General features: G+C 41.8%; 1 protein-coding gene across 1 annotated transcript in view; it reads left to right on the top strand.

Moving 5' to 3' along the window:
• LOC111864386 (lachesin) overlaps positions 1–16,489 on the top strand; it is a gene marked incomplete at its 5' end in the record, with an annotated part of 44,085 nt that overhangs the window by 15,435 nt on the left and 12,161 nt on the right. The window contains one exon of the mRNA XM_023851607.1: positions 8,699–8,847. Within this exon, the coding sequence (XP_023707375.1) occupies positions 8,699–8,847 (149 nt within the window). The remainder of the gene's footprint in view (positions 1–8,698; positions 8,848–16,489) is intronic.

Below are 16,489 nucleotides of genomic sequence, written 5' to 3' on the forward strand. Positions count from 1 at the left end.
CTCCTGCTTGAATGAGTTCTGCCGAAATTTGATCACTACCTGGCGATTTATAACTTTTCAATTTTGCAATAGCACTTTCAAAATCTAAAGGGTTAGGAGCAGGTATTAACAGCTCAGCTGTATCGATTTCTGTCTGCTTAACATCACTGACCCTATGTACATTCAATAACTTAGAGTAGTTCCTCCACCTATTCAAAATGTTGTGGGAATCTGCAAGCAGATCACCGTTCTCATCCTTCACTAAGTTACTGCTAGGCTGGTAACTCCTCTTAAAGTCATTTATTCCTCTATACAGGTCTCTAATGTTCTTGTTCTTACTGTTCACTGCAAGCTCATCAATTTTTTCTTTCAGATATTCCCTCTTTTTGTTGCTGAAATGCCTGCTGGTTTCACGTCTTATATTGTTCAGATTATCCCCATTTAACTCGCTTGGATCCTGTAACCATTGTAATTGGCCTGCTTTCTTTGATCTAATAATTTTCAGCATCCTTGATCGATCCGTGGCTTATGCTTCTTCGGTTCGTAATAACCTAGACTGTCTATGGCAGACATTTTTATATTCTCTGTAATAATTTCCCAAGCTTTATTAACATTCACCTCAGTGTCCAAGTTTTCCAAAGCCGTAAACCTATTTGAGATTTCAACACGATACTGCTCTTTACCCTCTACCTCATTTAATTTCTTGAGATTAAACCTCTCCATATGAACTCTGTTCATTGTTTGTTTGCTCACTGCCAGTCTTTCCCTAACCTTTGCCACCACCAGGTAGTGGTCAGTATCACAATCTGCTGCTCTGAATGATCGGACATCAAGTATACTTGAGTGCCGTCTCCTATTTATCAAAATATGGTCTATTTGATTGTGTATCTTCCCATCAGGAGATGTCCAAGTAAATTTATGGATGTTACGATGTGGGAACACTGTACTTTTGACAGTAAGATTTTTGATGTGGCAGAATTTACTACTCTAACTCCATCATGATTACTAATTTCATGCAAACTCTCATTCCCAATTGTTGGTCAGAAAATGTCTCCCTCCCTACTTTGGCATTGAAATCTCCTAACAGGATTTTCATAGGGTACTTCGGGAATTTATCAACTACATATTCTAGTTCTTCATAAAACCTGACCTTTATGTCATCAATCTTATCTTCTGTTTGGGGCGTGAACATTCATAACAATGATATCACACCAGCGACCTAACGAACTCTACCCTGTTAACTGCTGATACGATTCTCTTATGTACGAAAAAGCCTGTACCTAATTCATGATATTCTTTCCCCTTTCCATAGAAAAATGTATAGTCTCCTGCTGGTGCGATGCCACCTGCATCCCATCTGACCTCCTGTACTCCTGCTAAATCTAACTTATATTTTAAGATTTCTTCTGCCACTGCCCTGAGCGAACCTGCCCTGTACAAACTTCGCACATTCCAAGTGCCAAATCTCATATCCATTTTCATTATCTTAGGTCGTTTATGTCCGTCCAGGTCCAAGGTTTTGTGTTCATTTTCGTAACATAATATTTTTTATGGTGAGGAGTTGTAGCCCCACGCCCAACCCGTAAGCTGGAGGGCCACTCCTTGTCGGCTGTCCGCGACTGCTTATTCAATATATTCGCAGCTTCCCTCCAAAACTGGAGGGCGTCTTCTCCATCCGCGACCTGAGGACGCGCCATGCCGTGGTTACAGTGACCGACCTAACATGGATCAGTTGTACATGCTGGTTAAAACTGTTGCAGTGTCATCTCAGTAAGCTGCGTGTGAACACGATAATATTTTAAATTTTAAAATCCTTAAAATTTTTCAGATTTTATATATTGGTATTAGGTAAACTGAAAATATCCCACCTCATCGGGACTCGAACCCACGACCTTTCCGCTTGTACTATAGTGCCTCAACCAACTACGCTACCGCAATGCAGATTATGAATGATTAATAACTTGTACACACACAGAACATATCAATTTGCACTCAGCTTTAACAGAGCTGACAGAAATAACAAAGACACTATCAAGAAACTACTCCCGATCACTGTCACTAACGTCTGTAGTGCAACACACTCTGAGACGTTCATTTTACTGGAGGTTATATTCATCACCGTGGGCACGCGGTACCGTAGTTGGTTGAGGGGCTATGCTACAAGCCGTAAGGTCGCGGGTACAATTCCCGATGAGGTCATTGGATTTTTTTCAATTGACCTAATCCTTCCAGCCGCACTATGACCCTTGGATCGACTCTGCCTCTAACAGAAATGAGTACCAGGAATTAATTATATAATAATTTTCCTGGGGAGTAAAGCGCGGCCGGTGCGTAAGTCTACAACCTTACCGCCATCTTTGAGCCGTTTATGTAAATATGGGACCCTCAACGTCTCACAACCCTATGGGCCTTCACGGCCTGTTACAGGGGTAGCTTTACTTTACTTTATCTTTTTTTATATACATTCACCACACCCAGTGCATGTGTCACAGGCGTTCTGTAATCATCTAAATACAGACTTCACGCCACTGATCCAATTCCCTGCCAACTTTTCTGCGAACGAGGGCTGATGAGAAAACGAAGACAGTATCTGATAACGGAGTTATTTGTTCACGAAAGTTGATGATTGTTACAACATGTCGTCATGCCACGTGTTACTAATGGAGGTGTCACTTCATTTTCACATATTTTTACGAACGGGGTGGGACAGTGAACACAGTCCGTGTAAACGGAACAAGCAAGCGGCAAAATCTCACAATATGTACTGCAAAATTGATTCGGGTTTCCTCTGCATATTCTCTATTAATATTTATGAACGTAAATAAATGATTAGCAATGAACTGTGAATATAATTTATGGGTCCCAGTTCGATTTTTGGAAACTAAATATCAGGAGGGGCAATTATTGCTTGTTTTGATATTAACATACACCGCAGTTGCTCAGAGCAGAAGTGGATTATGTACAAGAGCAAAACATCTGCTTCGTATCATGGGAAGTATTGCAGCATGCACTTTCGAATTTTGAAAATATAATCTTCCTTGTGCAGACCTAACTACTGTTCCTATTAATTGGAACCTATTTTTCCTTTTGGTGATACAGCCCCAATTTGGACCTTGGCCTACCTCCATGAAAATCTCCGTTTCACTTCGGTTTACTAGATCTTAGACCAGCCGTGTCAAACTTGCGGCCCCCATAGCCACAAAGTGCGGCCCCTCAACTTTTAGAGCTAATTAATATTAAAATCAATATTAAAATTTCAGTAGAAATATTTTTTGTAAAAACAATTTTTCAACAGACCAGAAGAAAAGAAGCCTCACGCAGACATAAAGTAGCAGGCTGCAGGAAAAGTGATTCTGAGAATTGCAGAAGGGTTTGTCCAACGGTTTGTAAAGTTCGTGAAGGACAAACTATTGTATTTCAGAAGGTTGATGCACTAAAATCCGCACAGCCTCACCACCCCAAGTATTTCCAAAAATCCCTTTTGGAGGCGTAGTAAGAATGCAAGGAGGGTGGCAACTGACAGACAAGTGCAAGGGATTTCTACCTTGAAAACTAGCTTGCAACCCCCAGCCACTGTCTAATGGGCTGCTAGCAAACTTCCACTTTTATGACCATTGAGACAAGGTACACCTTCCTACTAGTCCGGTAGTCTCTTGTACATTGTCATTCAGTTCATTTTCACACAGCGACAGGTGCTGATGTTACATTGTGATGAACGTATAAAGGTTATAATTAAACATTAAATTATCAACTACGAGTTTTCTTGTATATGTTTATTTGATACTTGTCAAAATGGCATTCTCTTGCTTTTCAAAACTGTAAGATATGTGACTTTAGGTAATTATATTGAAATTATTCCTAAATAATAAATATAATTGAATTTCCTTGTATCAAAATCTAATGTATACGAGTATTTCTATTTTGAAGTGCGGCCCTGGACTATTATTTATAAGGCTGAGGTGGCCCTCTGTAAAAGTTGAGTTTGACATGCCTGTCTTAGACATTCGGTAGTACTCGTTGGGCGGGTGATTAGCTCGTCACAAGGGGAGCCACGTTTACTATTTATGAATAATGAAAATGTAAAGTTGTCCCTGTGCTTAACTACTTAAGCACGACGCCATGAAGGCGTATAGGGGACTGGGTGTATAGATCCACATTTGCTTGACCTCGTAAGAAGCTGGAGGTGGTCAGCTTCACGCTTCTGTTGCTTTAACACAGGGAAAAGAGCCTCCAATTCTCATTGGATAGGAGGTTGACTTCAAGATGTGAAGAGAAAATTCTTGACACTACCGGGACTCGAACTACGACCTCCTCGGTCAGTACAGTCCGTAGCCAGACGCTATACCGACTACACTAATCAGGCTCCGTTTATGAATAGTATAACACGTACACACGTTAGAGTCAAGATAAGAACGTTGGGCTTAAAGTAAAGGAACACACAAGAAAGGACTTATTTCTCAGCGGCCACTAAATCAATTATGACCATATTACAGTACAAATAGCTTTAGCTGTGAAAAACAAACACACTCCTTGATTTTAGTCCGCAAACGAACTATACCGACCGAGCGACCGCCGCTTGTCGGCGAAGTTTAGTGCCAGGTTTGAGGATAGAGGGTGTCGCGTGGTAAGCGCAATGATTCCCCACTGCTGTTAATTTCGTTTTTCTAGACCGAAGCCGCTCTTTCCTTGAAATAGCTCCTCAATTATAGTCAAGAGGTTGAGTGGACCCCGTTCAAGACCCACCACTTCTCAGAAAAAGAATCTGGTAGCACCGAGAATCGAACCCGGACCTCTGGATCTGTAACCAGCAACGCTGACCAATAGACCACACAGGCGGTCCTTTAGCTGTGAAGCATCAGCTATATCTTCCTCATACTGGTCAATTCAGTATAAAGTACTTAATGCACTCTTCCATGGTGTCTGTGTGTGTGTGTGTGTGTGTGTGTGTGCATGTAAGAGAGACAGACAGAGAGATTGCATTAAGTCTGTCAGCAGCACGACAGAACACTGTGACAGAGACAAATCACCTGCATGAAGAGAATTACGATTTCGGTTAATTATTTTTCAGTCACGGACAGAGTCAGCAAAATGGGCTTTTAAGTCGCTTGCACGAAGTGCAACAGAATAAGCTCACAATACGCAGTTCCAAAAGAGGCGTTTTGTGTTTTACACTGAAAGCACGCATCGTAGTTTCAAGGTCGTAGTTTATGTCTCTTTGTGTGTACTGCCACGAACCTAAACGAATGTGGCTATTAATAAACGTTAAGCCTTGAAATTCGAAAAGTTTGTGTCCACTGATATTATCATTTCTCCACCGCGTCTGGTACCGTTCTTAGGCCATCAGACTCCCTATTCAATGGGCAACTGGCTCTCTGTCCAAGGGGGAAAAACGGCTTAAGCATGAAGCCAATGACTAACTTCTATCCATTCCAAATACTAAGAAATTTTGGACAAGAGTTCCAGCCTACAAATCTAGAGGTCCGGTTTCGATTCCCGGCGCTACTAGATTTTCTGAAAAGTAGTGTGTCTAGAACGGGGTCCACTCAGCCTCGTGAGGATCATTGAGGAGCTATTTCGAGGAAATAGCGGCTTCGGTCTACAAAACCGAGATTAACGGCAGTGATGATTCGTTGCGCTGACTACGTGACACCCTCTATCCGCTAAAGTTGGCATTAACTTCGCCGACAAGCGGCGATCGCTCGGTAGGTATAGTTCGCTTGCGGACTCACGTCACGGATATTGTTTTTTTTTTTTTGGTACAATCCTCAGCCTCATTTTTGTGCAATGTTCGAACATAAGGGTAAATTAAGACCCTTACAAAGGGGCAGTTCTCCGGCCGCGCCATAGCTTAAGCGGTTAGTTGGCTTCCTACCGCGGCGGCCCTGGTTCCATCCCGGGTCTGATCAAGTGGAATTTGTGATGGACAAAGTGGCGCTGGGGCAGGTTTTCTCCGAGTACTTCGGTTTCCCTTGCCAATCTTCATTCCACCAATTGCTCCACAATCACCCTCGCTTATCATCTGGGGCTGGTGCAATAGGCCAGAAGTGACCGCAATACAAGGGACTTAGTCCCACCCCATTGGCATTAATTAAAAAGGGGCAGTTCTACTCTAAGAGACTAATCTCATGCTTCCAGCCCACTGATGAAAATGAATACAATTTGTATCAGCGCTCAAGTTGTGCGGCAGAGTTGCATAAAACGCCAGACACTCATTACGCACAGCATATCGGAGAGTACAGTGGATAACACTATTGTGTCTAGGTTCTGATTACAGAATAATGAGCCCGTGTACAGCGGCTCAAAGCGAAGCACTAAAATGATTACATAAACAAAAGCAATTCAATGCACAATAATACAAAGATCAGCAGCTTTGTTGGTTACATTAAATACGTATTAAAATCAATGGTCGATTGCGAAGTGCCGTTTACTGTTAAGGTAACTAAGGAGTGTAGGTTGTAAAATACCCACGGTGCAATACAGTATGTCACATAAGAAATATCAAGAGATTCATTCATTTAACACGTAAGGCAGTGGATGTATAGATCCATATTTTCTTGACTTCAGCACTAGTTCGAGGTTAGTGGTCAGTTTCCGCCCCCTCCGCTTTGCCCCCGGGGAAATAATCCCCAGTACTCCTTGGATAGGAGGCTGGGTGGGCCCCAGAGTCGGTCTGGACGACGTGGAGAAGCGAAAAATCTTGACGCTATAGGGACTCGAACTCCGAGCCCCCTGTCGTCCATCCCGTAGCCAGTCGCTATACCGACTACGCTATCCGGGCTCACAATCAGTTCCCCACACGTCTTCATGGTTTAGTGCTTAATTAGTCAAGCACAGGGACTTTACCTTAAGGACGTGGTTATCTGAAGTCCTGGAAAAAGTTTCAAGCCCCACAATCTATGCTATATATATATATTTTTGTGTGTATGTGTGGTTTAGTTAACGACTGTACCAGGAACTAATATTCTACAGCGTAGAGTAATAGTGTAATAAGTGAATGCTGCAATTAAGATTGTGTACAAGGAAGTGTTAGTTACCTAACCTGAGATACTATTCTAAAATTTTCATGAAAGAGCTGGGGAAAGCCACGAACATCTCACTAGGGGAAGTCGGTGTCCGAGCCGAAACTTGAACACAGGACCTCCCGAATAAGAAGTAAGGCTAATCTTTCGACCGCGATTCGGTTTTGATTTGTAGTGGTTCACTTTAATGTACACTAAAGTACGTGGTAGAATCATTAATTTCGTGGATTGTGGTTTTATCGCATTATATTACAAGGTATTCACATACACTTACACAGATCCACATTGGCCCCCAAAATAGTTGCCGTTGGCCGCTATGCAAGTCTGCCAAGGTTGATATAGCTGCCGAAAACATTGCTGAAACATATTGACAGGAAATTCCCGTACGGCGTCTCTTGTGGCATTGACTACCTTCTCAGACGACTGAAATCTACGGCCACGTAGCCTTTTTTTTTAAAGCGGTGAAAGAGAAAGAAATCGCATGGTGCGAGATCAGGTGAGTACGGAGGGTGTGGCAAAGCGGTGACGTGTTCCCTTGCCAGTTCCTCTTGGACAAGAACAGGGCGATGTGCAGGGGCGTTGTCATGTAGGAACAGCCAATTCTTCCTACGCCAAATGTTTCGCTAAGGGATTTGTCTAATTTCTGGCAAAACTTGAGGTTTGCCCGTTGTTCAAACTGCCACATTTTCGATTTCTGCCACTCGCATTTAACTGCAGCTCACAATAAAGGCCGTAGTTCTGCTTACACTGTTTGCACACAGCTGCTTCTTGCTGTGAAGAGAGATGAACCGACAGGGCATCATATCGTGCTTCAACCTATCCTCTGTATTGCACTACAACGACTCTTTGAGGCCAGTCAACGAAATTATTGACTGTGGTAGTATGTATGGTAACGGTAGTTGAGCGGGCTAAGACATACACTCTCTTCGATTGCTCGAAGGTGGTTTCGAATCCCACTCAGGGCTTGGAGGTTCAGTGTTTGTGTATGCGTTTTCTGTGTTTGTGTACAGGTAGAGGCCTTGTGACGAGCTGATCACCCGCCCAAGGAGTCCTACCGAATGTCTAAGATCTAGTAAACCGAAGTGAAACGGAGAGTTTCATTGAGGTAGGCCAAGGCCCAAATTGGGGCCGTAACGCCAGAGGAAAAAATATATGTACACTGAGAAACACGTTGTAATTAACAACCGTTTAACTGTTGCTGTTTATGGACCTTGTTCTCGGAAATATGATACTGGGCAACCAGAGCAAAGTACAGTAGAGTAGTAGTAATCTTAATCTCGCTGAAATATTATTAAAATTATGAAAATTTAATAAATATAAATCATCAGTGTTTGTATTTTCTTAGCCAGGTCACTCAGTTCGGTCAGCGAAACTCTTCTGTTGCCTTACAGCAATGGAAAAGAGCGCCCTTTACCGTCGGCAACTAATCGGAACGGGCCTCAAATTCGGTGTGGATGAAGTAACAAAGAGAACAGTCGGTCTGTATAACCCAGAGACCTTACTGTTTCAGGCAGTTTTCTGAACAACGTATGCATCTAAATATTTAAATCGTTCTGGGAGAAAATAAAATACTTGTTCTAATTTTTCCACCAGATAATTTTGTTCTTTAATATCTGGAAAAAGGAGGGCCGCTTTTAGCCTGACATACGCCTGTGTCATACTCTAATCGTGCCTAATGTTAAGAAGATTTTCTTCTCCAGGGCTAAACATTCTATCGTGGAGAATCGGACGTCATATAAGGTGCACCTGAAGCTGACGGTCAACCAGTTAAGCAGGCGGGACTTGGGGGTCTACATGTGTGTGTCAACCAACTCGCTGGGCCATGCTGACGGCACAGTGAGGCTCTACGGTAAGTCTCCTCCTATATATTCTCTTAATGCTCGTGACTAGTTCCTTACTGGCGATAGAAATGTGAAGTTGCCCCTCTGTTTAGTTAATTAAGCACAAATCATTAAGACGCGCGGTTTGAAGATATTGTTTCTCCATGCTTAACCTCGGCACTAGATGGGAGTGGTCAGCTTCACACCCCTGAGGGAAGAGCCCCTTGTAGCTATTAGATGGGAGGCTGTGCGAGCCCCAAAGCCAGTCTGAATGTGTAGAGGAGAGAAAAATCTCTTTCCCCTGCCGGAAATCGAACCGGGGCGTTGAAGCCAAGAGCCCGTCGCCATACCGCCTGAACTATTCTAGTTCCCTTTCGTCCACACAGACATTTCATTACTTACTTCTTCCTTCTTGCTCGACAATAGTCGTTTCTTGCTTTGTATTCTCTTTTATTTGCCTTCCACAGATTAGGTTCAAACCTGTTTCNATGTGGTTTCTGCAATGTTAATAATGTACGTAACATCAAAATAACTTGTGAGTGACACGAAGCCATTAAATTGAACTACAAAAAAAACTCGCACGCCATGTCATAGTTATCGTTAGGGTTCCAAGTTACATGACACATGAATGGCAAGCACTGACGTAACATGGCTGACTGCGCATTCTGGTATGCGAGTGTATGCGGCTAGTGTGAGCGTCATCACCACACTCAAGGACAAACATTGATAAGACTTGTCAGCTGACTGGTACAGTGTGCGGACCCGCCAGAAGACCACACTTTTCTCGGGCCATTATCTCCGTAACCCTTCGAATTTGGACATAGGTGTTTTGGGTTATATTGGCATATTTTAACATAAGGAACACCCTGCCGAAGTCTGGCACATTCCACCTGGGACACTCTGTATATATATATATTCCTTTGCATGCAGCACAACCTTAGATACTCTGGCATGGTCAATGCATTCTTGCATGTTCGGGAATAAGAATTTCCCTCCCTCCCCTAAGCTACTTACGTATTTAGTTTTTCTTAGGAGCAGTCATTATAGCGACTGCATACTGGCTGAAGGACAGGGAGGTCGGAGTTCGAGTCCTGGTTGGGTCAAGAACTTTCAATTTTCCACGTCGTCCAGACCGGCTCTGGGGTTCACCCAGCCTCCTATTTAATGAGAACCGGAGGCTCTTTCCCCGAAATAAAGTGGCCAGGACACAAAGCTGAACACTCACCTCCAGCTAGTGTCGAGGTCAAGAAAATATGGATCTATACATTCACTGCCCCATACGCCTTCATGGTGCAGCGTTTATTTTGTTAAGCATAGGGACAACTTTACCTTTACTGTTTATGTGCATCCCTAGGAACGTCTTAAAACTTTCAGTTTTGCTGGTGGTGAGGTTCTTAAACAACCTTCATTCTTACATAAACGTATGGGAACTATAACTAGTTTCAACTTCTTCTCTTTCCTTGCTTTGAGTTCGAATATGCTTATGTCTTCAAATAATCCGTGATTCCAAAGTGTTTTATTTACTTAATAAGGAATCCTATTTCATACTTAGAGAAGTTAATTTCAGTCAGTACAGTGTCAAATCTTAGATCCTGACTAGCCGTATACTTCAAATTTCATGACAAGGACCCCATGACCTGTAGCAGTTCGAGAGAAGTGTGGGTAAAGGATTGTGTAGTGGGCACTATATGTAGCACGCACACGGGGGGAAAGTATACAAGAGAGATATGGAGGAAAACCTGAGAGACAGCAGCATCTGCAAGAGCTTAGAAAACAAATATGACACGGTGACATTGATGAAACCAGAGCGGAATGAGGCCCAATGGAAGAACTAACGTAGGCCTATGGATCCTAAGTAATTTATTGGCTTTTCATCAGCTGCAGTAGTTAGTTCCATTGAACGACATGAGAGAACGATCACATTCGGTAAATTTCAAATGACTACATATTAAATGGTTGTGGCCTATTTAAAGGTATTACGTTGGCATTCACCTGAAGAGACTAAGAAAATCTACGAAAACCCTGTCAGGATATCAGGCTTTAGGGTAGATATTTGAACTCAGGACCTCACGAATACGAATCAGGGATGTTATCCACTCGAAATCAAGTTAGCTCAAGTGTTAACGTTTCTTACCTGTATTCCGAAAATGCTAGGTTTTAACCTCTGTCGGGACACAGAATATCTTCACTGAGGTATTTTGTGGATTTCCTCAGGTCTTTCAGGTAAATTCTAAGATAGAAATAAACCAATACTAAACGCCGAAAATATCCTGTATTGTNCGGTTTTAACCTCGGTCGGGACACAGAATATCTTCACTGAGGTATTTTGTGGGTTTCCTCAGGTCTTTCAGGTAAATTCTAAGATAGATAGAAATAAACCAATACTAAACGCCGAAAATATCCTGTATTGTGCATTTCTTCAAGTCCGTTGTGTATGAAGTTATTGGAAATCTATTTACAGGGGAAAGTTTTATATGTTCAATATAGCTTAAAGTGTTTGTCTTTAAACGAAATATCTTCAGAACTGTACAAACACAATATATGACAATGTCCATGTTCCTTGGGCGGTCTAAGACGCTTTGAGTCAGGAAATAGCTTCTATATCAGAAGAAACAATAAGAAGGAAACACGAAGCGTCGTGACCTCTCAACTTTAAGAATTGAACATTAGCACTGAGGACAGAGGTCAAGAAAGAAAAGTTACCCGTTTATGTTGCCTACTCAGAAACTAAGTTTACTTATTCTAAAATCAAATTTCCTATATGACCAAATCGTACCTAAAAGTGTTCAATTCATCTGAAATATAAGCTTCTTTCACTTACTGAAATCTGAAAGTTTGATGGATTTGGCTAATAATTGGCAATAGAGCAAATGAGCTACTTTAATTGTCAGGGAGGTTCCTGTCTGGATTTTTATCCCAGAGGTTCGACAGTTTCACCGGACATTCTAAAAGATGAGTGACGGAAGAACTGTGAAGTTGCCTACTCAGAAACTAAGTTTACTTATTCTAAAATCAAATTTCCTATATGACCAAATCGTACCTAAAAGTGTTCAATTCATCTGAAATATAAGCTTCTTTCACTTATTGAAGTCTGAAAGTTTTGATGGATTTGGCTAATAACTGGCAATAGAGCAATGAGCTACTTTAATTGTCAGGGAGGTTCCTGTCTGGATTTTCATCCCAGAGTTTCGACAGTTTCACCGGCCATTCTAAAAGATGAGTGACGGAAGAACTGTGAAGTTGCCGACGGAAGTGGAAGTTGCCTACTTTAATCCTTGGAAGTCTATAGTTCATCTAAATAATTGATAAAAATGCAGTTCCCACCAAATGGCTAATGCAGTTTAGGGAAACAGTCGTTGCTTAATTTGAGAATCATATAACAAACAAACTCCGTGGCTTGAGTCGGTAAACGAACTATACCGACCGAGCGACCGCGGCTTTTCGGCGAAGTTAGTGCCAACTTTAGCGGAAAGAGGGTGACGCGTGGTACATACGAGTAAATACATCCTGTTAATACAATCCTGTGAACTTTGAAGTTTTTAGCACGTGGTATACATAGCACCCAAAGTGCGTTGAAGAGGTAAGGAACATTAGCAGGATTTAATGCAACCTACTTAGTCAAAACAGTTCCGCTAAATGAACTGAGATGACAGCAAATAATACTTCAAAATCACAGGCACAGAATGGTATAGACCGGAAGTCGATTCATGGGTTTTGTGAATTAGATTCAGAAAATATTGACAATGAGGTTACAATTTAGTTGTTACATCGAACTCGCGGCCTTGATTAGAAAACCTGCCCCAGCGTCACTTTGTCCACCACAAATCCCACTTGACCAGACCCAGGATCGAACCCGGGCAGCCGCGGTGGGAAGCCAGCGACTAACCGCTTGAGCTATGGCGCGGCCTTTTGACGAGAGCTTACTTATGTTAGAAATACTTCGTGAAATAGATGACGTACGTGCAAGCACATTAACTGCTGAATATTCGAAAGTAATTCTATATTCAGACGGAGCCAAGTGAAGGAAATATATTTCCGCAACACCGTAATACAAATCTGGTCAAATTCACTGAAGCTGAAATCCTCAAGAACAGATTGAACTCGTTCGTGTAACAGTAACTTGAATTTTAAAGCAAAAAGTTAAAATCTCGGCTGAGTCACAGGTGTAATAATTGGGTTTTATCGTGCTTTTATTCGGTCACTCCAGACTACTGCCTTCAATTATAGAACAATCTCCTACTTTCAGTTTTTATGTCATCTTCGCTGATTTTCGTCTTTCATTTTATTCTAAATTATTTAACTTCAACGGTTACAAAGGCGTTATTTAACAACACACGAATCAACTACAAGAAGCCGAAGACTGCGAACTTATTTTGTTCACATGTCGACGTCTGTCTCCGGAAAGTGAATACAGAAATAAAAAAAGAGCATCGGCTTGTGTTGCCAGGCGACGCACACAGGAACAAAGCGAGTGCCATCATTTTTCCTGAATGGGGTCGCGGTCGAGAGTCATTTGTTCAAAAACAAACTGGTGTGCCCGCCTGTTGCAAGAGAACAAAACGATGAAGAGACAGACTGAAGGCTCTTGTCTCAACGGGGACAAACTTGTTCTCCTGCATGAATGTTGTGCGTCCTCAGTTTATAATTAAGCATCTCATCAGGACAGCTCAGATTAATTAAGCGGTGCATTCAAACTTAAACACATCACTCCTATGCTGACTGGAAGAGGGAAGAACTGCATTAGGACTTTCAGTGTGGGTTGAACTAAATTTCTGCAACAATTTTAACCCATTTTATGCTAACTAATATCAGTGTAGAGTGAAAAATGTACATTTCTTCAACGACTTCTTTGGTTTGGGTAAAATATTGAGTGCATTAGTATGCAAGAATAATTTAACGTTATCACTGTTTTATTCAGTTTAATCAAAAGTGGCTTGCATGGGTTTAGAGTACTTGTACCTTCATACGATAACATGTTAAGACATTTATTTGTATGATAGTAGCGTTCTCCCTTTTTAAAATCTCTCTTGGGCTCATACGTGGTGTCTCTGAAGGCAAGAAATGAACAAACTATGCCAGAATGAATTTGGACGGTAGGAATATATGCAAATTTTATGAAACTATATAAAAAATAAAAGAATACAAGCAGTCATATATATATAGAGGCAGTACGGTCCTCGTTAAGGTAGAATTTGTTTGAAATTAATTAAAAAATTATAAGGAAAAATATTTTAATTCATGAAGTGAAAAATACTTTGCATGTGGCTGTCTCGTATGAACTCTAGCTCCATAATAGCTCTTTCATTGAAACAGGAAGTTACGCTTCGTAACACTTCAGTTTCTTGTTCCGATATTATTTAAAATCACGAAGTTATATGTTCTGAGGGGGCGCGCGGTAGCGTAGTTGGTTCAGGCACTATACTAAAAGTCGGAAGGTTGCGGGTTCCAATCCTGATTAGGTGGATTTTTCAATTTACCTAATCCTCCCAGCCGCAATATGGCCCTGGGGTCGACTCAGCCTCTAACAGAAATGAATACTAGGAATATTCCTGGGGGTAAAAGGCGGCCGGCGCGTAAGGCTGATAACCACACGGTCATGGGTGAGCCGCTTGTCTAGAAAATGTGGGAGCCTCAACATCTCACAACCCTATGTGCCTCCACAGCCTGTTACAAGGACAGCTCACCTATCTATACGTTGTGACCTAAAGAAAAGGCTTGTGGAACCTTATACTTCATTCGCGGATAAGAAATGAAATATACTGTATCGAATATGTGAATTATATAGAGTCAGAATTGAAATTATGCCCGTGGAAACAATTTCAATCTTAATGGGTAGTCCTGATGTATTATGTAATCAAATTCGGTGTAGAAATAGATGCTGAATTTCTTACATTACAGTGATAATACATGACAATAGAAAGTCTTGGAATTAAGATTATGAGTGAAGCGTCTACTACTAGTGATTGGGTCAAAAATGAAAAAAGAAATCCCAATTTCCATCCCATTGGTTGAAAACAGTAACTTTATATGATATATCGGGCGGCAAAACTCAAAACGACAAAGTATATAAATGTGTGTCGCGTCATAAAAATGACGTTGACATTACAAAGTAATCCCCGCCCCTCCGTACCTTTGTCCTTATATTTGACTTACAAAGTACTCTTGGGCTAGGCTGTGGCTTCTGATGTCAGCTTGAGTGCATGATCTCTTAAAATACGAACTGGCACAGACATGAAACAGCAAAGAGTGGAGTGATGCAATACTTCGAGATGACAAAACGAGGAGGATAGGCACTGAAGCGGTGAAACGAGAGAGCAGGAAGAGAGATATCGAAGTAAAGTGATCGATAGTGTGGAATAACAGGCAATAGGCTTTCCTCTCCACGTACTCGTCGCCGATTTTATTGCCCGACGTGACATTCGTGCGAGATATCGAATGGAAAAGAAAGAAAAGAAAAGAATCGATACCAGTTGCACGCGGAATGCAAAATGTGACAGTGCTATACGTTACCCAGTGTTAGCAATTCCTTTACTTCAAGCTGAAGCAGGGAATACCCCCTACATTTCTTTCCTAGTTGCTGATGCTGCCCCTTCATAGGTTTATTTTGCTGTCACTTCAACCTCACGCCCGCAGCCAATCTTCAGTAACGTGCTTCGTTTTCTACAACCCTCCAACTGCAATAGGTTGCCGGTGTCGTTCTTCGTGTCTTATTTGGATTTCAGCTTCAGTGGCTGGGTACACCACCAGAGGACATTTTCTTCCATACCGAAAAGAATCCAGAATCACTCTCCCCAAAAGTTCTATATACCTATCTCCCGAATTGTCCCTCATATGTGAACAGCATAAGGCTTCAAAGTCAAGCTGTACATGTCAAATTCACCACATTTCCCAGACAGTGTGGTTAACGAGAAGGGACTCAGTCGGCAACAATAATAACGTTCCACGATATAAAGGTTTGGGGCAACTTTCATCATCGGGTACGTCCACGATAGACAGACACAGGTTTGATTGTAACCCCAAATTCTTTGACTATGAGCCCTCGGTCGCAAGTATGAAACTCATTTTTTTGCCGGAACCAGACTCTTCATGAAAATTTCCCCGCAGTCTGAGTTTGCAATACATAAATACCTTAGACTGAAAGCGACAGTTCCGGAGTTTTACTATGTTTCCTTCCATATCAATATATATCCTGTTACAGATAACTTTCCAATTTTTTTTTTTGCGTGTGCAAGCGATTTACAAACATGTACATACAAACGCAGCGTCTGTTTATGTAAAAGCGTAATAATTTCACAAAATAGTGCCCTCTTTATTTAAACGAGAGTAAGTCAATAAGTAAGTTACAAATGGATATAGAACATAAACAAATAAGAGTACTGAAGAAAGTCGTCTTCTGGGTTTTGGCGCCGTGTATTCTTCGTTTTAGCCGACGCGTAATGCCAGCGTATGGCCTCCATCTTCAGAGCAGGTGAATTGGCTTGCGAATGCAGAGAGCAGTAGCTGTAATGATTAGGAAGGTCAAGGTCAAGGTCATGTTACAACTGACGGTCACTCAGTCTGTCTGTCTTGGTGTCGAGCCACAGCTGGGGCGCATGACCAGATATTTCTTAATGATTAGGAAGTGAAAGGCGCTGCTTTATATAGGAAGTAGGCAGGAGGGGTGGTTAGGGA

The sequence above is a fragment of the Cryptotermes secundus genome, unplaced genomic scaffold (genome assembly GCF_002891405.2).
Source record: "Cryptotermes secundus unplaced genomic scaffold, Csec_1.0 scaffold357, whole genome shotgun sequence".
Classification (NCBI taxonomy): domain Eukaryota; kingdom Metazoa; phylum Arthropoda; class Insecta; order Blattodea; family Kalotermitidae; genus Cryptotermes; species Cryptotermes secundus.